The sequence below is a fragment of the Doryrhamphus excisus genome, chromosome 16 (genome assembly GCF_030265055.1).
Source record: "Doryrhamphus excisus isolate RoL2022-K1 chromosome 16, RoL_Dexc_1.0, whole genome shotgun sequence".
Taxonomy (NCBI): domain Eukaryota; kingdom Metazoa; phylum Chordata; class Actinopteri; order Syngnathiformes; family Syngnathidae; genus Doryrhamphus; species Doryrhamphus excisus.
In genome coordinates, this window is record NC_080481.1 from 16,196,777 (window position 1) to 16,220,016 (window position 23,240).

Sequence of the window (23,240 nt, forward strand, 5' to 3'; positions counted from 1 at the left end):
AACTTCAGTTCAGCGGGTTTATTGTCGTAAACACTCAGAAGTACAAATGGGAATTCCTTAGCTTAAGACGTTAACAAACTGATTTTTAATACAGTAAAAACTACATGTTACATTACAAACTCGTTGCCATTTTTTAAGGGCAGGAATACAGAGGTAATTCGCACATTTTACTGTGGAAAAACAAATCACACGCCGGAAAAAGGACTGATCCAAACTTCCTGTTCTGGCCCCTTCAGCGTAAGAGCACACATGACGCTACCATAATAAAACGTTTTTATGTCACAATCAAACAACTGTTTTGGCAGCTCAACAACACACCATAAAAACATAAAATGACGTCACACCATAGACTGTAAACATTGGTGGGATCAGCACAGGCCAGGGGTGTCCAAACTATTTCCAGCGAGGGCCAAATAGTTAAAATGAAAGAATGCAGGGGCCATAATGTAAATATATCATCAAATATTTAACTCTCTTCTGAAACAATCTTAGCAAATTTTCTTTTTGTAATGTTGACATTATTCTCAAAAATATTACAACTTGACAATGACAACTTTATTTTGTTTTGTTTCTTTCTCATATTGCAACTTAAAAACAATATTTTTCTTTAATAGTTTAACTCCTAATTTTTCTCATAATATAATTTTTTATTGTTGTAAAATTGCAACTTTTTTCTTGCCAGAATATGACTTTATTCTTGTAAAATTACAGCTATTCCAACTTTCTTCTTGTACATTATGGCTTTATTCCAATCATATTTCCACTTTATTCTAGTAACATTATAATTTGTCCGTACCCTAATTTTCCAAAAAAATACAACTTTGTTTTGTTTTTCATATTGTGACTTAAAAACAAAAAAAAATTTTCTTGAATATTTAAATTTATACTACTAAAATTGTGTTATTTTTCCTTATTATTATATAATTCTCATGAAATTACAACATGTTAGATGACCACTTTTTTCTCTTGACATTTATTTTTAATAAATAATAAATAAGAATTAATAAATAATAAATAAATAATAAATAATAAATAACAAATAGATAATAGATAATAAATAATAAATAACAAATAACAAATAATAAATAATAAATAACAAATAAATAACAAATAACAAATTAATTAAAATTAATTAAAATTAATTAAAATTAATTAAAATTAATTAAAATTAATTAAAATTAATTAAAATTAATTAAAATCAATTAAATTATTTTATTTATTCATTTATTTATTTTAAAACAATTTAAAAATTATATATAAAAATATTTTTTAAATTGTTAAATTATACTTTGCCGTGTACCGTGCCGTGCGCCGCCCGATGTCACACTTTGGACACCTCTGGCACAGGCCGTGTCACAATTTGCCCACTTGGATCCCGCGTACTTAATTCCTGAGTGTCGTGCTGTCCCAAATCCATTATTGTTGTTACCCACTTCCTCTTCTTCTCTCCTTTTTGACTATAAATTGCAACCACTCAAGTTAGTCCCTCCCATTCCACTAATAGGAAGGACTAGGACTCAATCAGGTTGTGCAAGTGAAGAACAGAAAACGAAAGCAATGAAAGAACGTCATCTGTAAACCATGTTTTGTAGTAAACTGCATCCCTGGGACGGTGTCTTAGGAGTCCGAGGTGGGTCGTATCCAGCTGGCGGGAACCCACTGTGGCTCATCCTGCGCTTTTTGCACCGCCGTCAGCAACCGGATGCAGGACTCCTGCAAGTCATCGTTGACGATGACGTGATCGAAGAACTGCGAGTACTGCGACTCCAGTTTGCGGGCGGCCTCCTCCATTTCCTGGAAGTCCTCGTCCTGTTGGGAGTAAACAAGTGAACGTCGCAGGTCGTTTTGAAAACATGAGTGGATGATAACCACCTTGAAGGGGCGGTTGATGTAGTAGTCGGTGGTGATGAACGAGTTCCGTCTCGTCTCCCTGAGTCGTTCCAGCGGCGGCGGCTTGACGTAGATGACATAAGCCCGCAGGTCATGCGTTCTCACCGCCTGAATAGCCTGAACGCGCTAAAGGTGAGTGAGAAATTCCGATTCATTCGACGTCAGCGTGGGCGTCCACTCACATTGGCTCCTATGTCAATCACGCAGATCTTCCCGCTGTTTAAAACCTCCTTCACGGCGTCCCTGCTAGTGCCGTACCCGTTCCCTTTGTACTCGCCGTGCTCCACGAACCTGCACGTCAACACGAAAAAAATATATTCCAAAAATGTGTATTAAATTTTTTTTTTGATTTTGTAATACCTCAGCGGTACCTCAGTTAACATCCGCCCCAGTTAGCGCATGTTTTGGTTAACATCCAAATTTTTTGCTCATATTCTACCTCGGCTCTCTCAGGTTTGTTTACAAAATCTGTAGACAAAATCTTGCCATACTTGCACGTGATTGCGCAATGCATTGTGGGTTGCGGGTGCCATTTTAGAGAGGCGATAATGCTCCGTCGAGTGGTTGCAAATCATTTTTTTTCTCCTCAAAAGGAGAACTCAAGAGCACTGAAGAGTGTATGTAGAGAATGTAGAAATTTGGGTGGAAATATTAATAAATAACAAAATAATTACAATTTAATAGTTTTTAAAAAAATTTTAGAATTCTTTTAGAATTCTTTTAGAATTTTTTAGAATTTCTTTAGAATTTTTTTAGAATTTCTTTAGAATTGTTTTAGAATTTCTTTAGGATTTTTTTTAGAATTTCTTTAGAATTTTTAAAGAATTTTTTTAGAATTTTTTATTTTTGTATTGTACCATTTTTTGTGGTTAAATAATTTAATAACTTTAATAATAATAATAATAAATAATTAATAAATAACAAAATAATTAACATTTTTATAGTTTTTAGAATTTTTTTTGTATTGTACCATTTTTGTAATTAAAAAAATATTTTTAATAATTAATTTTTTTTATTTTGTGATTATTTTAAATGTATTATGTACATTTTTTTTTGGTAAGTGTGTAACGACTTTAGTCAAAATGTGCACTTGGGAACAATGAATGATGGAACATATCAGTCGATTCCTGAACTGACTCAAATTCATTGGAGTGAATCGGGTACTGGACTAACTCGATTCACTGGCTCTCCTTGATTCGTTTAGCTAGCGGTAGCACTTTGAGTGAACCAGTCGACAGAAACGGGTACCTGTGAGTGCCGATTCACGACTGGCTAAAAATAGAAAATCCCGATACCAACATGAACAGTATGGCCCTTTTATGGCCTGGATCGGACTAAAGTAAGTCCCACCTGCTTTTGAGCACCATGTTGTCAAAGACCTCTCGGCTGGTGAAGTGATATTCTCTGCCAGACTCCTCGTATCCTTTGGGTGCTCTTGTGGTGTCTGAAGAAGAAGAAGAGAAATCGTCATGAGACATTTGAGCGGCAACACAGACAGGACGTCATGTCACATCACGTCACGTACGAGGCACCGCCCCTTGGAAGGTGTCGGGATTCATTTCAATCAAGCCCCTGCGGAGTTCATTGACACCCACGCCCGACGGACCTGCAGCAGGCGGGCCAGAGTTTAACATTAAAAATTTCCCAAACATGTCATTTGGAAGGAATGAAACGTACCCAAGAGGGCAACCAGACGGTGCGCATCACGGGCGCCGCGCTGGTAGCGCACCACTTCCTCGTAGGCGCAGATGGGGGCGCTGATGCAGCTGTTGGGGCAGCGGGCGGGGCAGGAGGCGAGGCCGCCGCTGTGAGAGCGCCTGCGACACAGACGCAAGCTGTGCCTGAACCCGGCTGAGAACAAAAAAAGGGTACATTTAAAGCCTCGTAAAAACCCTTAAAGCCATGAGAGTTGAAGACGTACCCAAGTACACGCCCACAGGGGTGCTGCTCACGTCGTCTCCTTCCAGATTGACAGGAAGATTGACAGATGACAAAAAGAAAAGACGCTTTTGTCAGAACATATCTCTCCTTCTGAAAAATCCTTGGCTGCACTCATAATGCTGAGTGTACGTAGCGAATGTAGAAATATGGGTGGAAATATGAATAAATAACAAAATCAATAGAATTTAATTAAGTTTTTTATTTTTGTATTGTACCATTTTTTTGTGATTAAAAAAATAGTTTTTAATAATTTCATTTATTTTGTGATTATTTTAAATTTATTCTGTACTTGAACTTTAAAAAATTGTATTTATTTAAATATATATACAATAATTATACAATAATAACATAACATTAATAACATTATTAATAACAAATAATATATAATAACAAACAAATAATAATAATAACAAATAATAACATTAATAATATAATAATAACAATATATATATATACAATATATAGATATTTATATATTTTCATTTAAAAAAATACTTTACCAATATACCAATTTACCAAATAATACCATACTTACACTTAATATTCATTATTTTTGTTAATGTATTTTTTAATAGTTTTTAATTGTTTGATTATTTTATATATATTATATAAATATATATAATTAAATATATATATATATATACACACACACACATATATATATATACATACACACACACACATATATATATATATATACATACACACATATATATATATACACAAATATATATATATATATACACATATATATATGCCTTTTTAAAATACATATTCTGTAGTTACACTTTGTATTTATGTATTTACATTACATTATTATTACGTTACATTATTACATGATTTTTGGTGTGTTTTTTAATTATATTCTATACTACATACTGCTAATTTTGCTCATTTATTAATTTTAAACATGTTTTTTGGTGATTGAAAATAAATACACTACATGCTAACACTTAATTGTCATTATTTCTTCATATTTTACAAAAAAATTGTGAATATTTTAAATATATTCTGTACACTTAAAAAAATAATAATTTAAGTATTATTGTTTGAATTAAATTTTTTTTTGTGATTTGTAAAAAAATACAGTCCATACTCACACTTTTATTGATATATTATTTGTTATATTATTTGTATTTATTTTGTGAGTCTATTCATTCATTTAGAATGAATGAACTTTTAAAAATAATAAATAAAATGAGTAAAAAAAAAAAGAGTAAGCACAAAATATATATATTTTTAAATCACATAAAATAAATATGGGCTGCACGGCTGACGAGTGGTTAGCCACACAACTAAGAAACCCGAGTTCGATTCCACCTTCGGGCATCTCTGTGTGGATTTTCTCCAAGTACTCCGGTTTCCTCCCACATTCCAAAAACATGCTAGGTTAATTAGCGACTCCAAATTGTCCATAGGTATGAATGTGAGTGTGAATGGTTGTTTGTCCATATGTGCCCTGTGATCACAGGGGCCACCAGTGCATAAAATAGAAAATGAACGAATGAATGAATAAAATAAATATGAATATATTTAAATATAAATAAATGAATACATAAAAAACAAGTGTAAATATAGATTGTGCATATATTGAAATTTTTTTTAATTAAAAATAATGTGTAAATGTGTAATTAAAAATAAAAAAATAAAAAATAATATAAATAAATAATATATAAAAAATAATTCAAATAATATAAAAATAATATAAATAAATATAAAAAATAATATAAATAAATAATATAAAAAATAATAATAATAATTAATAATAAGTACAAATTAGAATAAAAAATAATACCGTTAAATAAATATTTAACCTCTCACCATCACGGAGTTCCTCTGACATTCCGCACCAGGAAGCAAATAAAAATGAGCAGATGATTAAAAAATGAGTAGAAAGAAGCAGCGTGAGGAGGTTCATCTAATAAAAACTTACCTACCGGATTCAAAAGCTTCCTCGTCTAGCGGAGAAAAGAAGAGTGGAGTTACTCAAATTTTTTTTTTTTTTTGTCATCACGCTCTTGCTTTACCTGCTTCCACACATTTCTCATCAATGGCCATCAAGTCCTCCTCTGTGGGAAGAAACAGGACATGAACACAAGAAACACGGACCCCCCCCCTGTCCCCAAATGAGCCGTACCTTCCTCCACTGTGCTGACTTCATCCAAGCAAGCCATGAAGAAACATGTTTAGTTCATGCGAACGTGAAAGCAAAGTTCATGAGTGGGTGATCTCACGTGTGTGAATGCAGGCGTGTAGCTGGTAAGACCACATGGCGTCCCGCTGCTTCCTGTCAAGATCCACGTCAAAGTCAGGACAACCGTACGTAACGGGCGTATGAGGCGCCGAACTGACCTTTTGAGCAAGTTGCTGGAGGGTATGAGCCCGGCGCAAGCTGCGTCGCTGGGGAGTTTTCTAGCCTGCCACCAGAGGGCGTCGGTCTGGTCCACGATCTCCAAGACGTCGCCTTTCTTGAAGGGGACGCCCGCGTCCGCGCAGGGGATGGTGGGGTCCTGTTGCGGGGTGTAGTCCACCATCGCCCGCATGTACAGCTGCGGTGCGATAAGATAGGGGGTGTTTGAAAGGGGGGGGGGGGGGGTGCCGGTGAGATGAAACTTACCATGGTGAGATGGTGAACTGGTCTGTCGGTGATGGGAACCACTTTGAACATGATGGTGCCCTGCGCTCTGGCCTGCTGGTTGGAATCGAATAAATATACATTACAGTACTTTCAATTTGAATGATTTTCACAGCAATAATACCATAATAATAATAATAATATTACAATATTGTTAGCTTTCTCATCAACAACAATCAGAGGCACTATAGCTAGCTTTCATTCCTTATTTACAAATGGAATATTGTCGTAATTAAAGCATAAAAAACCTGCTTACAACCTTCTAAATATGGTTTTCAGAGCCCTCCAGCCATGACATAACACCCCTATAGTCACATTTACCCCCCCAAAAAACATAATATAGACCAGTGTTGACCAAACTTTTTGTTTGTTGGGCTAAATACTGAAAAATGAAAGGTCGCAATTCATTCATTCATACACCCTAGACTGGTGGCCAGCCAATCACAGGGCACATATAGACAAACAACCATTCACACTCACATTCATACCTATGGACAATTTGGAGTGGCTAATTAACCTAGCATGTTTTTGGAATGTGGGAGAAAACCCACGCATGCACGGGGAGAACATGCAAACTCCACACAGAGATGGCCGAGGGTGGAATTGAACCCTGGTCTCCTAGCTGTGTGGCTAACCACTCGGCAGCCGTGTAGCCCATATTTATTTTATGTGATTTAAAAACATATATATATATATATATATATATATATATATATATATATATATATATATATATATATATATATATATATATATATATATATATATATATATATATATATTTCGTGCTTATACTCTTTTTTTATTCATTTATTTCTTTTTTAATTACATTTTTAATTTTTTTTAATATTTAAAAATATTTAAATATTTTTAAAATAAATTTTCAATTAACGTTCATTCATTCTAAATGAATGAACAGACTCACAATAAATGACGTAAGTGTAAGTATGGAATGTATATTTTTTTACAAATCACAAATTTAATTTAATTTAATTTAATTATTAATTCATTCATTTTCTACCACTTATCCTCACGAGGGTCGCGGGGGTGCTGGAGCCTATCCCAGCTGTCTTCATGCGAGAGGCGGGGTACACCCTGGACTGGTGGCCAGCCAATCACAGGGCACATATAGACAAACAACCATTCACACTCACATTCATACCTATGGACAATTTGGAGTCGCTAATTAACCTAGCATGTTTTTGGAATGTGGGAGGAAACCGGAGTACCCGGAGAAAACCCACGCATGCACGGGGAGAACATGCAAACTCCACACAGAGATGTGGAATTGAACTCGGGTCTCCTAGCTGTGTGGCAGCTGTGCAGCCCATATTTATTTTATGTGATTTAAATAAAGACTTTTCCCTTGCCTCTCAAATGAGAACATTCCCAAAGTGGACTCGGACAACATACCACAACTTGAATGACTTGCTCCGGCTCCAAGCCGTCCACCGGGAACCCATTCACCTCGATGATGCGGTCCCCGGCGTGCAGCAGACCTGTTCAAGATCCACAATTGAGTAACACATTCACCCGCGTCATGAGCGTCAAATACTCACCGCTACGATCGGCCAAGCCTCCGTGGATCACCCGGGCCACGAAAATCCCCCCGGTGATGTCATTTCTCTTTATCGTGGCCCCCTAGGACAGAAATGGGGACACGGCGTAAGAGGAGCGAGGAGACAAAATTGAGTTCCGGTGATGGTTCAATGACGGACAGCGTGGCGGATTGCAGTAAACACAAATGAATAAAGTGAAAGTGGACGCCAAAAGACAGGAAATGGCAGGAAATGGTCCTTAATGATGGAGAAAAAAAAATGCAACCAACACAAAAAGGTGGGGCGTTCGCCTTCGCCGGCCTCTCAGGTCGCCGACTTCCTCCCTTTTTTCCGCTGCTGGGAGCGACTTCCTCTCACGGTCTCTTTGGGTTCGTTCAAGGTGCCGTTCGTCCAAGAATGCAATGGTGGCGGTTTCTTTGCTTTCCATCGCGGTGACCCCCGACAGGCCCCCGACAGACAGCTGGTGGCCCCGGAAGTGGACGGCTGGTCCGTACAGCTGCTGAGCGAGCTAGACGAGGACGATACGATCCACGGCGTGGATTTCTGGGACGGGCGCCGCTCAGGCAATTGAACCTTGGACGCTGAGGCGCCGAGGCGCATCTGCAGCTGCTCCACCACGCGGCTGAGGAAGACTAAAGCCTGGGAATTGTCCTGAACGGTTTCAGACATGCGGTCGGTCGCAGCCGCCATCTTCTCCCCGAGGAGTTTGATATCCTTGGTGCTGCTCTCCATGGAGCTGGCGGCCAGCTGTACGGTACTCCGGAGCTCATCCAGACTCTCCTGCTTGGCCAGCTCCACGGGGGGCGCCCGGGGGCGCTGGGGGCACATGGGGCTAGGAGGCGCCGTGCGGATTTGCGGGCTTCTTAGCCTTGGAGGCAGACTCGGCTGCAAGTTGGGGTCCGCGTTGGGGTAGTAGGGCAACGAGAAACCGGGTGGGGAGACAACCCACCGCTGGGGCACGCCGGGGGCCTGAATGGGCGGCATTGTTGCATCATCCACATTTCTGCCATCTATCTCCTCAATGAAGTTGTCTCCAAAGAGAAAAGACATGAACAATCAATAACCGCAAGCGATGGATGATGAAGGAAAAAGGGGCGTGGCTAGTGATGGATGATTGACATCTCGTCTTACCAATCAGAACTGAGTTGTAGACCGAAGGAGCTGAGTGGTTGACATTACGTCGCCAGAAGAAGTTCGCGTGACAAAGTCTACACCGGCTATCGCTACTCGTAGGGGGGCGGGGCCAACGCGCTTGCTGACAAAGCGCCTCCGCTGGCGGGTAGCTGCCTCGGCGGACGCTACACGCGCCCGAACACGCCTCACTCGGACTGGGGAAGCGCCCGGAGCCCAGCGCGCCCTCTAAGTGAAGCCTCTGGCGCGTCAGACGCCTCAGCGTGTCCCAGCGACTGCGGATCCCCGCTCTGGGGCTTTCCGCCATGGCAGGAAGCTGCGAACAAGCTCTCGGATTGTGGCGAAGCTGTTAGACGACAGAGGAACTCATGGAGTTATGAGTCAGCAAAGCCGAATGGCAACCTTCGTACTACATCTTCTTCTTCCGCAAACAATGCACAACAATTATTCAAGAAACAATACAAGCAGTTGATGTTTGCTAAATACAATTTCATTTAAATGTTAAATTATTATTTTAATAAAATTTAAAAAAAGAAAAAATTAAAAAATTAAAAAACCTTTAAAAAACATTTAAAAAACATTTTAAAAATTTAAAGTTAAATAATAAAAAAAAACAAATTAATAAAATAAAGTAAAAAAAACTTAAACTATATTAGGAAAGCAAGAAGTGAACAAATGTAAGTTACTAATTGTAAAAGTACCAGATGGAGGGGTAGGATTTCATAAGCTTTGCTTCTTCCTACTCCTTTTGGACATGTGGAACTGGGAACTGATTATGGGATGCATTCAATTGTAATCTGATGCATGTTCAAATGAAATTAAACCATTACCATTGCCATAAACTTTCTCCATGGACACAAAAGTCCTGATTTTCTCTTCCGGCACGTGACAAAAATAAAAAAATGTAATAATATTTTTTAAATTAAAAAATAAAAAAAAATTAATAATAAAAAAAATACTTTTTTTATTAAAAAAATTAAAATTTTAAAAACATTTACAAATTTTTAAGTAAAATAATAAAAAACAAATTAATAAAATAAAGTTAAAAAAAATTACTTAAATTATATAGGGAAAGCAGGAAGTGAAAAATGTAACAGTTACTGATTGTAAAAGTACCAGATGGAGGGGTAGGATTTAATAAGCTTTGCTTCTTCCTACTCCTTTTGGACATGTGGAACTGGGAACTGATTATGGGATGCACTCAATTGTAATCTGATGCATGTTCAAATGAAATTAAACCATTACTGACAAACAACATATCATCGTGGATAAAAAAGGCTCAGGTTGCCCAAATCCCAAATGTTGCATTTATCCTCAAACATGCCGAGCCAAGCTGATTCTGTCTGCAGAAATCGTCACGAATGATAAATATTGTAAAGCGATACAAAGTGATAAATAGCGTGCATCAAACTGGATCCAATCCAGTGCTGGGATTTAAAGTCAAAGCTCATTTGTAAGAGTTTGGTTTTTTGCAGCATACCAGCGACTGCTTGTTCTTGACCAGGCAGACGATCCTGGTGGCCTCCTCGTCATCCGGAACATCAGCTGGCATCGGCGGCAACACCGGCTCGTAGTCCTTCTGGGCCACGCTGTCGTGCGCAGAAAGCAAAGCCTGCATGGAAACATGGAAAACGCTGCATCATTGGATGAATTAATATAGCCGATAAGTCGAAAGAATATGCAAATTTATGCAAATGTTACTAACTTTATGTCTTATTTTCTCTTCTACTGTCTACTACGTTGAAAAAGACAAGTGTAAAGGTGACTATAGGGGTGTTATTACATGTCTAAAGGACTCCAACAATGTTAAAAACTGTATTTAAAAAGACCGTAAACATGTTTTCTATGGGCTAAGTACAAAAATATTCAATTTTTATCATATTTCGTGGAAATCCACTCATCATGGTCAGGTCTAGAACCAATTAACCGCGGTAAATGGGGGAATACTGCAGGGGTTGTCCAAAGTGTGGCTATGGCCTGTGGTACAGTCGAAAAAATAGAATTAAAGAAAAAAAAAACATGAGCAAAAATAGGAAAATAAATAAAGTCAAAATGTTAACAGAAAAAAATTGTCATTTTATGAGAATAACATTGCCACATTATGAGAAAAAATATGTACAATTTAAAAATAAATAAAAGGACGGCAGTAGAAATGGAAAAATCTGAAGTCATTTTACAAGAATAAAGTCAAATAGAAATGATGCCCTTGTGAAATATTATAAACTAAATAGTAAACTAAAACAAACTAAAATGAAGTAAACTAAATAGTAAATAGTAAAAAATAGTTGCAACATTATGAGAAAAAATAAGTAAAATTAAAAAAAATAAAAGAACAGCAGCAGAAATGGAAAAATCTGAAGTCATTTTACAAGAATAAAGTCAAAATATTACAAACTCTTGATTGCTATGGCCTGTGGCACATTCGAAAAAATAGAATTAAAGAAGAAAAAAATACAGCAGCAAAAATAGGAAAATCAATAAAGTCAAAATGTTAAGAGAAAAAAATAGTCATTTTATGAGAATAACATTGCAACATTATGAGAAAAAATAAGTAAAATTTAAAAATAAAAGAACAGCAGCAGAAATGGAAATTTTACAAGAATAAAGTCAAAATATTACAAGAAACGAGCCTTGTTCGAACGAGAAAAAAATCGCAATTTCAGTAGCATAGGGTTGAAATATTCAAGAAAAAGGTTGTAATATTATGAGAAAATTAGGTGCGAGAAATGATGCCCTTATTAAATATTGTAAGTATAAAGTCAAAATATTAAGAGAAAAAAAGTTGTCATTTTATAAGAATAACATTGCAACATTATGAGAAAAAATAAGTAAAATTAAAAAAAAAGAACAGCAGCAGAAATGGAAAAATCTGAAGTCATTTTACAAGAACAAAGTCAAAATATTACAAGAAACAAGCCTTGTTCGAACGAGAAAAAAAGTCGCAATTTCAGTAGCATAAGGTTGAAATATTCAAGAAAAAGGTTGTAATATTACGAGAAAATTAGGTGCGGGAAATGATGCCCTTATGAAATATTATAAACTAAATAGTAAACTAAAATAAACTAAAATGAAGTAAACTAAATAGTAAATAGTAAAAAATAGTTGCAACATTATGAGAAAAAGTAAGTAAAATTTAAAAATAAAAGAACAGCAGCAGAAATGGAAAAATCTGAAGTCATTTTACAAGAATAAAGTCAAAATATTACAAGAAACAAGCCTTGGTCAAATGAGAAAAAAAGTCGCAATTTCAGTAGCATAGGGTTGAAATATTCACAAAAAATGCTGTAATATTATGAGAAAATTAGGTGCAGGAAATGATGCCCTTATAAAATATTATAAACTAAATAGTAAACTAAAATAAACTAAAATGAAGTAAACTAAATAGTAAATAGTAAAAAATAGTTGCAAAATTATGAGAAAAAATAAGTAAAATTGAAAAAAAATAAAAGAACAGCAGCAGAAATTGAAAAATCTGAATAACGCCAAAATATTACAAACTCTTGATTGCTATGGCCTGTAGCACATTCAAAAAAATAGAATTAAAGAAGAAAAAACAGCAAAAATAGGAAAATCAATAATGTCAAAATGTTAAGACAAAAAAATTGTCATTTTGTGTGAACAACATTGACACATTATGAGAAAAAAATAAATAAAATTAAAAAATAAATAAAATGACAGCAGTAGAAATGGAAAAATCTGAAGTTATTTTACAATAATAAAGTCAAAATATTACAAAATCAAAATGTAAATGAAAAAAAAAATCACAATTTCAGTAGCATAAGGTTGAAATATTCACGAAAAAGGTTGTAATATTACGAGAAAATTAGGTGCGGGAAATGATGCCCTTATTAAATATTATAAACTAAATAGTAAACTAAAATAAACTAAAATGAAGTAAACTAAATAGTAAAAAATAGTTGCAACATTATGAGAAAAAATAAGTAAAATAAAAAAAAATAAAACAGCAGCAGAAATAGAAAAATCTGAAGTCATTTTACAAGAATAAAGTCAAAATATTACAAACTCTTGATTGCCATGGCCTGTAGCACATTCAAAAAAAATAGAATTAAAGAAGAAAAAACAGCAAAAATAGGAAAATCAATAAAGTCAAAATGTTAAGACAAAAAAATTGTCATTTTGTGTGAACAACATTGCAATATTATGAGAAAAAATAAATAAAATGTAAAAATAAATAAAAATGACAGCAGTAGAAATTGAAAAATCTGAAGTCATTTTACAAGAATAAAGTCAAAATATTACAAAATCAAAATGTAAATGAAAAAAAAAATCACAATTTCAGTAGCATAAGGTTGAATTATTCACGAAAAAAAGGTTGTAATATTACGAGAAAATTAGGTGCGGGAAATGATGCCCTTATAAAATATTATAAACTAAATAGTAAACTAAAATAAACTAGAATAAAGTGAAGTAAATAGTAATAGTAAAAAATATTAAAAAAAAACGAAATAGTAACTAAATAGTATAAAGTCAAAATATTATGGAAATTAAGTCGGGGGGGGCAAAGAGCAAAGTTGATACTAATAATTGGCTTTTTCACTAATATGACAAAGCTGAGGTTGATTTTTTTCTTGAAATATTGTCATTAAAATATCATATATTCATTTTTAGGACGTGCCTCCGCCTTACCGTATATGAACAATAACGATTACGAGAATGTTTACTAGAACTCCTGCGTTTGTTTTGCAATCAAAAATACGACAAACACGGTAATGTGTTTGCGGCGGGAAGGTACGGGTGTCATGTGACATGTGCTTTGTGAGTTGATGCTTATTTTTATGGTGCAGTGAGAAGGTGATGTGGGTGTGTGGGGGGGTGCTTGGATTGCTTTGCTCTGACTCTTTTTTTCGCCACTCGCCCTACCTGCAAGTGAGGCTGTCGCAGGAGTCGGTCGAGCTCCTTGGCCTCCTCAGAGCATCCAGGCAACGCCTTGATGTCAATCAGCAGCTGCACAGGAAGGACCAGATTCATTCATTCATTCATTCATTCATTTTCTATCACTTTTTCCTCATGAGGCTCGTGGGGAGTGCTGGAGCCTATCCCATCTGTCTTTGAGCGAGAGGCGGGGTACACCCTGGACTGGTGGCCAGCCAATCACAGGGCACATATAGACAAACAACCATTCACACTCACATTCATACCTATGGACAATTTGGAGTCGCTAATTAACCTAGCATGTTTTTGGAATGTGGGAGGAAACCGGAATACCTGGAGAAAACCCACACATGCATGGGGAGAACATTCCACCAAGGGTGGAATTGAACTCGGGTCTCCTCGCTGTGTGGCTAACCACTCATCAGCAGTGCAGCCCATATTTATTTTATGTGATTTAAAAAAATATATATATTTTTTTTTTTGTGCTTACTCTTTTTTTTTACTCATTTATTTCTTTTTTTAAATAAAATTTTTAAAAGTTAATTCATTCTAAATGAATGAACAGACTCACAAAATAAATCCAAATAATATATCAATAAATGACGCAAGTATGGAATGTATGTTTTTACAAATAAAATAAAATAAAATAAAATTAAACTTAATTTAATTAAATAAGGTTAATTTAATTTAATAAAATTGAATAAAACTAAATAAAATAAAATAAAATAATTCATTAATTCATTTTCTACTGCTTTTTCCTCATGAGGGTCGCGGGGGTGCTGGAGCCTATCCCAGCTGTCTTCGGGCGAGAGGCAGGGTCCACCCTGGACTGGTGGCCAGCCAATCACAGGGCACATATAGACAAACAACCATTCACACTCACATTCATACCTATGGACAATTTGGAGTCGCTAATTAACCTAGCATGTTTTTGGCAAACTGTGTGGTATACTCCACACAGGGTGGAATCGAACTCGGGTCTCCTAGCTGTGTGGCCTACACGCTAACCACCGTGCAGCCCGTCTAGCATGACAGTGTTTAATCAGTTCATACATAAAAATAGCTTAAATGCAAATATAATACCCGGAGAAAACCCACGCATGCACGGGGAGAACATGCAAAATCCACACAGAGATGGCCGAGGGTGGAATTGAACCCTTGTCTCCTAGCTGTGAGGTCTGCGCGCCAACCACTCGACCGGAAGGACGACATGAAAGACAAAAAAGGTCCAGCAGCAGAACCAACACTACAAAACAAACCTGAAATGCGAGTCCGGATGCGTAGTCCAGGGCCGGCTCTGGGGAGTCTCGGCGGTACCTTTGAAGACCCTCATAAACCTGTTTTAAGAGGAACTTTGTCACTCTCTGTGTGTGGAAACAGGGATTTCACATGTGTGTGTGTTAGGGTGCATCAAAAAACACAATTATTGAATTTTGATATGACTGGGTACTAAAAGTGTTCCAATATATGTAGAAACAATACATACAAAATATTTTTCCAATATATGATTATTTTGTTGTGCCACCATACATCTGTTTTTATGGAATAAAGTGGTGAACACTTCAATGGTCGCCATGGAGATATGAGGTCAGCAAAAACTGCAGCTCAAGAACTCTGAGGTGATTTTTATGTTTTTGTTGGTATTTATACTCCTATTACATATTACTAGCAAATTTGTTGTTTTGTCTTTGTAATTTGAATGATTTGTAGTCATATTTATAGGTATTTAGTGCTCATTGCCTCTACTGTAGCTAACATTAGCTAGCTACAGTTTGCTAACGATAGTTAGCTAATAGCTGAGCAAGCATAACACCAACAGCGGTAATATAGAGACATTTTTATGTTCATTAGAAAAAAATGGAATGCCAGCCAAATTGATATTATGAATTTAAAATTTCCCATTCAAATTTGATGCAAACTACCGTGCAGTCTCCAGAGAGCGATCTCCTCCCGGCGACACCCGGAAGTGAATCCCCATAAACCGAAAGTGGACCCCAGCGATAATTTTTTTTAATACAAATTTGTATAAACCGTGAATTACTTCTCTAAACAACTTTTAGTCACTTATAGCAAAATACACACCCTTAGTATTGTTTATTCAAACCCATTAACTTATTTATTCGGAAAATTGCCATAAGGGCAGCACAGTCGCCATGGAGATATGAGGTCAGCAAAGACGGCAGCTCAAGAACTCTGAGGTGTTCTTTATGTTTTTGTTGGTATTTATACTCCTATTACATATTACTAGCAAATTTGTGGTTTTGTCTTTGTAATTTGAATGATTTGTAGTCATATTTATAGGTATTTAGTGCTCATTGCCTCTACTGTAGCTAACATTAGCTAGCTACAGTTTGCTAACGATAGTTAGCTAATAGCTGAGCAAGCATAACATCAACATCGGTAATATATAGAGACATTTTTATGTTCATTAGAAAAAAATGGAATGCTAGCCAAATTGATATTATGAATTTAAAATTTCCCATTCAAATTTGATGCAAACTACCGTGCAGTCTCCAGAGAGCGATCTCCTCCCCGGCGACACCCGGAAGTGAACCGGAAGCGCATCCCCACAAACCGGAAGTGGACCCCAGCGATAATGTTTTTAATACAAATTTGTATAAACCGTGAATTACTTCTCTAAACAACTTTTAGTCACTTCTAGCAAAATACACACCCTTAGTATTGTTTATTCAAACCCATTAACTTATTTATTCGGAAAATTGCCATAAGGGCAGCACAGTCGCCATGGAGATTTGAGGTCAGCAAAGACGGCAGCTCAAGAACTCTGAGGTGTTCTTTATGTTTTTGTTGGTATTTATACTCCTATTACATATTACTAGCAAATTTGTGGTTTTGTCTTTGTAATTTGAATGATTTGTAGTCATATTTGTAGGTATTTAGTGCTCATTGCCTCTACTGTAGCTAACATTAGCTAGCTACAGTTTGCTAACGATAGTTAGCTAATAGCTGAGCAAGCATAACATCAACATCGGTAATATAGAGACATTTTTATGTTCATTAGAAAAAAATGGAATGCCAGCCAAATTGATATTATGAATTTAAAATTTCCCATTCAAATTTGATGCACCCTACCGTGCAGTCTCCAGCGAGCGATCTCCTCCCCGGCGACACCCGGAAGTTAACCGGAAGCTCACACCCACAAACCGGAAGTGGACCCCAGCGATAACATTTTTTAATACAAAATTGTATAAACCATGAATTACTTCTCTAAACAACTTTTAGTCACTTATAGCAAAATACATACCCTTAGCATTGCTTATTTAAACCAATTAACTTATTTATTCGGAAAATTGCCGTAAGGGCAGAACATTCGCCATGGAGATTTGAGGTCAGCAAAGACTGCAGTTCAAGAACTCTGAGGTGTTCTTTATGTTTTTGTTGGTATTTATACCCCTATTACATATTACTAGTACATTTGTGGTTTTGTATTTGTAATTTGAATGATTTGTAGTCATATTTATAGGTATTTAGTGCTCATTGCCTCTACTGTAGCTAACATTAGCTAGCTACAGTTTGCTAACGAGTTAGCTAATAGCTGAGCAAGCATAATACCAACAACCAACAACGGTAATATAGAGACATTTTTATGTTCATTAGAAAAAAATGGAATGCCAGCCAAATTGATACTATGAATTTAAAATTTCCCATTCAACTTTGATGCACCATACCGTGCAGTCTCCCGCGATCGATCTCCTCCCCGGCGACATCCGGAAGTGAACCGGAAGCGCATTCCAGAAACCGGAAGTGGACCCCAGCGATAACATTTTACAAATACAAATTTCTATAAACCATGAATTACTTATCTAAACAACTTTTAGTCACTTCTAGCAAAATACACACCCTTAGTATTGCTTCTTCATTCATAACATTAGCTAGCTAAAGTTTGCTAACGACAGTTAGCTAATTGCTAATATCAACAACGGTAATATAGAGTAGACAGTATTACTGATGCCTCATATTTATTGAGAATAGTACTGTAGCCTTTGATAACCCTAAATCTCAATGGATTTCCTCAAAACGTTGCAAAAGACATTTTTATATTCATTAGAAAAAAATGGAATGCCAGCCAAATTGATATTATGAATTTAAAATTTCCCATTCACATTTGATGCACCCTAGTGTGTTTGTGTGGGAGTGGGCACCTTGAGCAGCGACTGCAACCAGGATGCGTTGAGAAGACTCTGTAGAATCTCTGCACCGTCGATGTCCTGATTCAGGGTGCGCCTCACCTCCTCCACCACATCTGTCAGGATCTGGCGAAGGCCTGCATCACACACACACACACACACACACACACATGTACAGTTACAGCATCCGAGTGCAAGTGAAACGCTAATGCATTAAAACGTTGCACTCTGTGTTCCACCCACGGACCATGCTCTCCGAGTTCACAGTGAGGGCTTAACACCTGAGCCTCCACCGCCTGCCTCATGCTCGCGGAACGCTCCACCTTAAAACGCGGCGACGAGCCTGCGAACAAGATTATATTTCATAACAATACATTACAGTACTTGTCTGCAGCTTCGCAGTAACACACAACATGTTACGTTACTCCAAGGGGATGGGGGGGGGGGGGGGTTCTGTGACATCTGACCGCTTTTTCCTGACGGTAATCCCATCTTGAGCTGGTCGTCAGTGTGAAAAGGTCAGAGGTTAATGGCGGCCCGTAATAACACTCATGTAAATACAAAGAACGCTACCAGATTGCATCATCTCGACTCTAGCGTATTCCATAATTTACGTTTTTAATAATTCAAAAGTCTGTTAAGTCATAAACAGACACATCCAAGATATCTGCTTATGTATTTAAAATGTACATAAGTCATTAATCAAAGTGAAACTTTACCTCCACGTCCAAAGGAAGAAGAAGAAGAAGGATGCCACCAGCTTCCAGGATCTTCCAGATCCCGCAAAGATCCTATGTCATCGATCCCGTTGCAGAACAAAGAATATTCCCTGGCAAAGTGGAGACTCAACACAGCACCAAGCGTCCGACTACGAGAAGCGAGAGAGCTGTAATCTCTCCCGATCCCACTTAATCCCGTGCAAGAGAACCTGCTGCCTCTGGCCGCCGGAATCCTGCCCTCCCCCCCCCACTCACTCACTCGCTCGCTCACTCGCTCGTTGGTTGCTGTGGAGCTGACAAATCTTCTTAACTCTTTCAACCAGAGCTGTTGGAAAAAGGAGGTGGCTCCGCAGGTTGGTGACCCAGCTTGGAACGTACCATTGAGTTTGGTTTTGTTTCTGAATGCCACATTTTACACGTGGAAGAATTCAACAGTGGATGAAACATAATGTCAGTTTCTGTGGGGAAGATTCGACATATTCAACTGACACCATAGTTACACAATGTCCTGCCCCCTTTATGATTATTTATTATTATTAGTTTATTATTATTAGTTTGTCACACTTAAACATTCTAAACATTCCGAGAATGGAATTGAATCCTGGTCTCCTACTAGCTTTGGATACACGGTGGCCCGCCCCCTTTATGATTATTTTTGGTTTGTTTATCACATAAACATTTCGGATCATCGAACAAATTCATCTATCAGTGTGGAAAAGGTTATAAAGCCATTTCTAAAGCTGTGGGACTCCAGCCAACCACAGTGAGAGCCGTTATCCACAAATGTTGAAAACATGGTGAACCAGGTATTAGGTTTAGGGGGGAATCACTTCATCACACGGGGCCGTGTACTAGGTTCGGATTTTCATCTCCCTTAATAATAAAAAAATATTTTATAGTAAAAATAATTTTAAAAATAATATTTACAATTTTTTTTATTGTAAAATATTTATTAAAAATATTTATAGGCCTAAGTAATAACCTAAACTATACTGTATAAGGTTCCTAAAATATTGTAACAGGTCAATAGGTTATTACTTAGGCCTATAAATATTTTTTTAATGGGACTCCAGCCAACCACAGTGAGAGCCATTATCCACAAATGTTGAAAACATGGTGACCAGGTATTTAGGTTTAGGGAGGAATCACTTTTTCACACAGGGCCGTGTACTAGGTTCGGATTTTCATCTCCCTTAATAATAAATAAATATTTTATAGTAAAAATAATTTAAAAAATAATATTTGCAATTTTTTTGTAAAATATTTATTAAATATATTTATAGGCCTAAGTAATAACCTGAACAATACTGTATAAGGTTCCTAAAATATTGTGACAGGTCAGTAACACTCAATAGGTTATTACTTAGGCCTATAAATATATTTTTTAATCGTGCAATAAATATTTTACAATAAAAATAATTTAAAAAATAATATTTGCAAAAAATGTTTTTGTAAAATATTTATTAAAAATATTTATAGGCCTAAGTAATAACCTAAACTATACTGTATAAGGTTCCTAAAGTATTGTGACAGGTCAATAACACTATAGGTATTACTTAGGCCTATAAATATATTTTTTAAATCATGCAATAAATATTTTACAATAAAGATAATTTTTAAAAATAATATTTGCAATTTTTTTATTGTTTTATTTATCATTTTTATAGGCCTAAGTAATAACCTAACCTATACTGCATAAGGTTCCTAAATATTGTGACAGTTCAATAACACTAAATGGGTTATTACTTGGGCCTATAAATATATTTTTTAAAATTGTGCAAAAAATATTTTACAATAAAAATTTTAAAAATAATATTTGCAAAAATTTAAAATTAAAAAAATTAAAGAAATATTTATAGCCCTAAGTAGTAACCTAAACTGTACTGTATAAGGTTCCAAAAATATTGTGTAAATATTTTTTTAAATATTTTACAATAAAATAAATTTTTAAAATAATATTTGCAAAAAAATCTTTTGGAAAATAATTATTGCATGATTTAAATTTTACAATATATATTTTTTAAATAATATTTGCAAAAAAATTTTGGGGGAAAATATTAGTGTGTGGTGGTGTTGGGGGAGACAGGGGCGGGGCTAAACATAGCGTTTCTTCAAGGTTGCCAGGTGTGTTAGTGTCTTTTTATTCATGCTTGAACCATGATGGTTACAGCAACTCATACATTGGTTTGTACAGACGAATCAATAATAAGGTTCTCGATAGTACAGCAAATCAGGAGCGCTTATAAATTTTTTTTTTTTTAAATCGTGCAATAAATATTTTACAATAAAAATAATTTACAAAATAATATTTGGAAAAAATGTTTTTGTCACATTACGTAGGCCTATAAATATACATTTTTAAATTGTGCAATAAATATTTTACAATAAAAATAAATTTTAAAAATAATATTTGCAAGAATTTTGTATTGTAAAATATTTATTTAAAGAATAAATATTTCTTTAAATATACATTTTTAAATTGTGCAATAAATATTTTACAATAAAAATAAATGTTAAAAATAATATTTGCAAGAATGTTGTTTTGTAAAATATTTATTTAAAGAATAAATATTTATTTAAATATATTTATATATATTTATATAAATAAATATATTTACAGCCCTATGTAATAGCCTAACCTATACTGTATAAGGTTCCTAAAATATTGTGTAAATATATTTTGAATCGTGCAATAAATATTTGACAATAAAAATAAATTTAAAAAACATTTTTTTGTAAAATAATTATTGCATGATTTAAATTTTTTAAGAAAAATAAATTTTAAAAATAATATTTGGAAAATATTTTTTTAGTGTGTGGTGGTGTTGGGGGAAACAGTGTTTCTTCAAGGTTGCCAGGTGTGTTAGTGTCTTTTTATTCATGCTTGAACCATGATGGTTACAGCAACTCATACATTGGTTTGTACAGACGAATCAATAATAAGGTTCTCGATAGTACGCCAAATCAGGAGCGTTGTGAAAAACGTCTGTCCCTAAGGGGGCGGGGCATGAGGGAAAATAATTGAGAACCACTCCTCTATGGTAAAGTTCGGTTTAGCTTCATCTCATGCTATGCTCGGTAAAAACGTGTCTTGAATTATTTGACCGGCTGAAAACGAAAAAGGTAAAATAAAATCTCTTGGCACAAATAAAACGCAAACGTCGCGTTCAGTTCTCGGTACGGAACATCCGCGATCGATCGTAACGACCGCTCGGTGTGGCCTGGCGGCGGCACATGTAACGCTCCCTGATCCCTGCCGCCCCATTGGCTGCCGCATATGCAAGTTTTATGAGAAAAACAGCGACGCTTACTGCATTAAGTGATCTTCTCATGCTGGATCTGGTAGTAGCAGGCCTGCAGGCGGACAGGAAATTACGGAATTAAAACGAATCCGTGAGAAATTCCATGTGTTTATTTACCTTTAGAGTGGTGAACATAATTCCATGTTCTCCATGCTGCACGCATGGATCCATCAGGTCTTCAATTAAGTTGACTTCTGAGCCGAGGTTCCTGATTCTAGGTTGTCAGACAGCAGAGGAACATTTCCATGATCTCCATCTCTGTGTTAAGAAACTATTACAGATGTGCAGCTAACCGAGCACGGAGAACCACGTAGAGAAAAACAGGGAAGAGGTCGTCCATGGACCACAGGAAATCCCGCCTCAGCAGCGACTGGACTTCCTTCGTGATCTCCTCAAAGGTCAGCTGGATCACCTGCAACTTATCCGATGGTGTGAACGTTGTGCTGTAAAACAAGCAAGAAAATATCACAGAGAAGCACGGAAGAAGGTGATTGGAGATGCTGTGTGCGGCAAAAACGACAAACCTGATCTGCTGCAGGGTTTCCACCGCCGAGGCAAAGCAGGCGTCCTTGGTGCTGGACAGAACCTGGACCGGATACATCATCACATGACTTGGGAATAATCGTTTTTCAGGTGATAAATAAATAAAATGAAGCTAAAATGCACTGTAGTGGACCCCCACATACACTAAATCCGGCAGTCCTTGAACGTGCCATAGTGGCTGTGAGAAGCACAAAGTACAAATACACAAAAAACAAATATTTTTTTTAAAATATATGCAGAAGTCTAACTTTTATGGACATTTTTAAAAAAGTTCAATTATTTTAAAAAATAATTTAAAAATTAAAAATTAAACTAAAAAAAGCACTCAGAAAACACAGACCTTTGCCAAGTCCCAAACATTCCAACATTAGCATGCTAACTCCTACCATAATATTTACATGATAGTCTCCCTTTGAAAAACGACTAAAAATGCTACTGTTATTGTTAACATGCTAGCAATGATAACATTAACCTGCTAG

At 36.0% G+C, this 23,240-nt stretch overlaps 2 protein-coding genes and 1 long non-coding RNA gene across 8 annotated transcripts in view; 1 reads left to right on the forward strand and 2 right to left on the reverse strand.

Moving 5' to 3' along the window:
- Positions 1 to 3: 3 nt before the first annotated feature.
- mpp4b (MAGUK p55 scaffold protein 4b) lies at positions 4 to 19,863 on the reverse strand. 3 transcript variants are annotated; one of them, XM_058052446.1, is made up of 22 exons: positions 18,917 to 19,863; positions 18,445 to 18,540; positions 18,213 to 18,334; positions 15,309 to 15,386; positions 14,038 to 14,121; positions 10,637 to 10,768; positions 8,026 to 8,107; positions 7,880 to 7,965; positions 6,449 to 6,520; positions 6,184 to 6,380; positions 6,066 to 6,118; positions 5,969 to 5,986; positions 5,859 to 5,900; positions 5,769 to 5,789; positions 5,653 to 5,667; positions 3,812 to 3,850; positions 3,568 to 3,741; positions 3,416 to 3,496; positions 3,241 to 3,334; positions 2,073 to 2,181; positions 1,873 to 2,007; positions 4 to 1,809 (listed from the first exon to the last, which is right to left on the reverse strand). In XM_058052446.1, exons 2-22 carry the CDS (start codon positions 18,500 to 18,502, stop codon positions 1,618 to 1,620), a joined length of 1,884 nt encoding a protein of 627 aa, XP_057908429.1. In that variant the 5' UTR covers positions 18,503 to 18,540; positions 18,917 to 19,863; the 3' UTR covers positions 4 to 1,617. The 3 variants fall into 3 exon arrangements, with proteins under 3 accessions (XP_057908429.1, XP_057908428.1, XP_057908430.1); XM_058052445.1 differs by having other exon boundaries at positions 6,449 to 6,523; XM_058052447.1 differs by lacking the exons at positions 18,213 to 18,334; positions 18,445 to 18,540; positions 18,917 to 19,863 and adding an exon at positions 17,739 to 17,801 and having other exon boundaries at positions 6,449 to 6,523.
- Positions 17,269 to 19,422, forward strand: LOC131104861 (uncharacterized). The gene is made up of 3 exons (XR_009119839.1): positions 17,269 to 17,430; positions 18,190 to 18,288; positions 18,931 to 19,422. It is a non-coding gene; the product is annotated as an uncharacterized LOC131104861 (long non-coding RNA).
- Positions 19,864 to 21,668: 1,805 nt separating the features above from the next.
- The window catches only part of als2b (alsin Rho guanine nucleotide exchange factor ALS2 b), a 29,827-nt gene continuing 28,255 nt past the window's right edge, over positions 21,669 to 23,240 (reverse strand). For 2 of the 4 annotated variants that reach the window (XM_058052441.1, XM_058052442.1), the window contains 4 exons: positions 22,743 to 22,804; positions 22,512 to 22,661; positions 22,336 to 22,432; positions 21,669 to 22,270 (listed from right to left, as the gene is read on the reverse strand). In XM_058052441.1, coding sequence (XP_057908424.1) covers positions 22,232 to 22,270; positions 22,336 to 22,432; positions 22,512 to 22,661; positions 22,743 to 22,804 — 348 coding nt within the window. In that variant the 3' untranslated portion in view covers positions 21,669 to 22,231. The remainder of the gene's footprint in view (positions 22,271 to 22,335; positions 22,433 to 22,511; positions 22,662 to 22,742; positions 22,805 to 23,240) is intronic. The other 2 variants (XM_058052443.1, XM_058052444.1) reach the window with 1 other exon arrangement.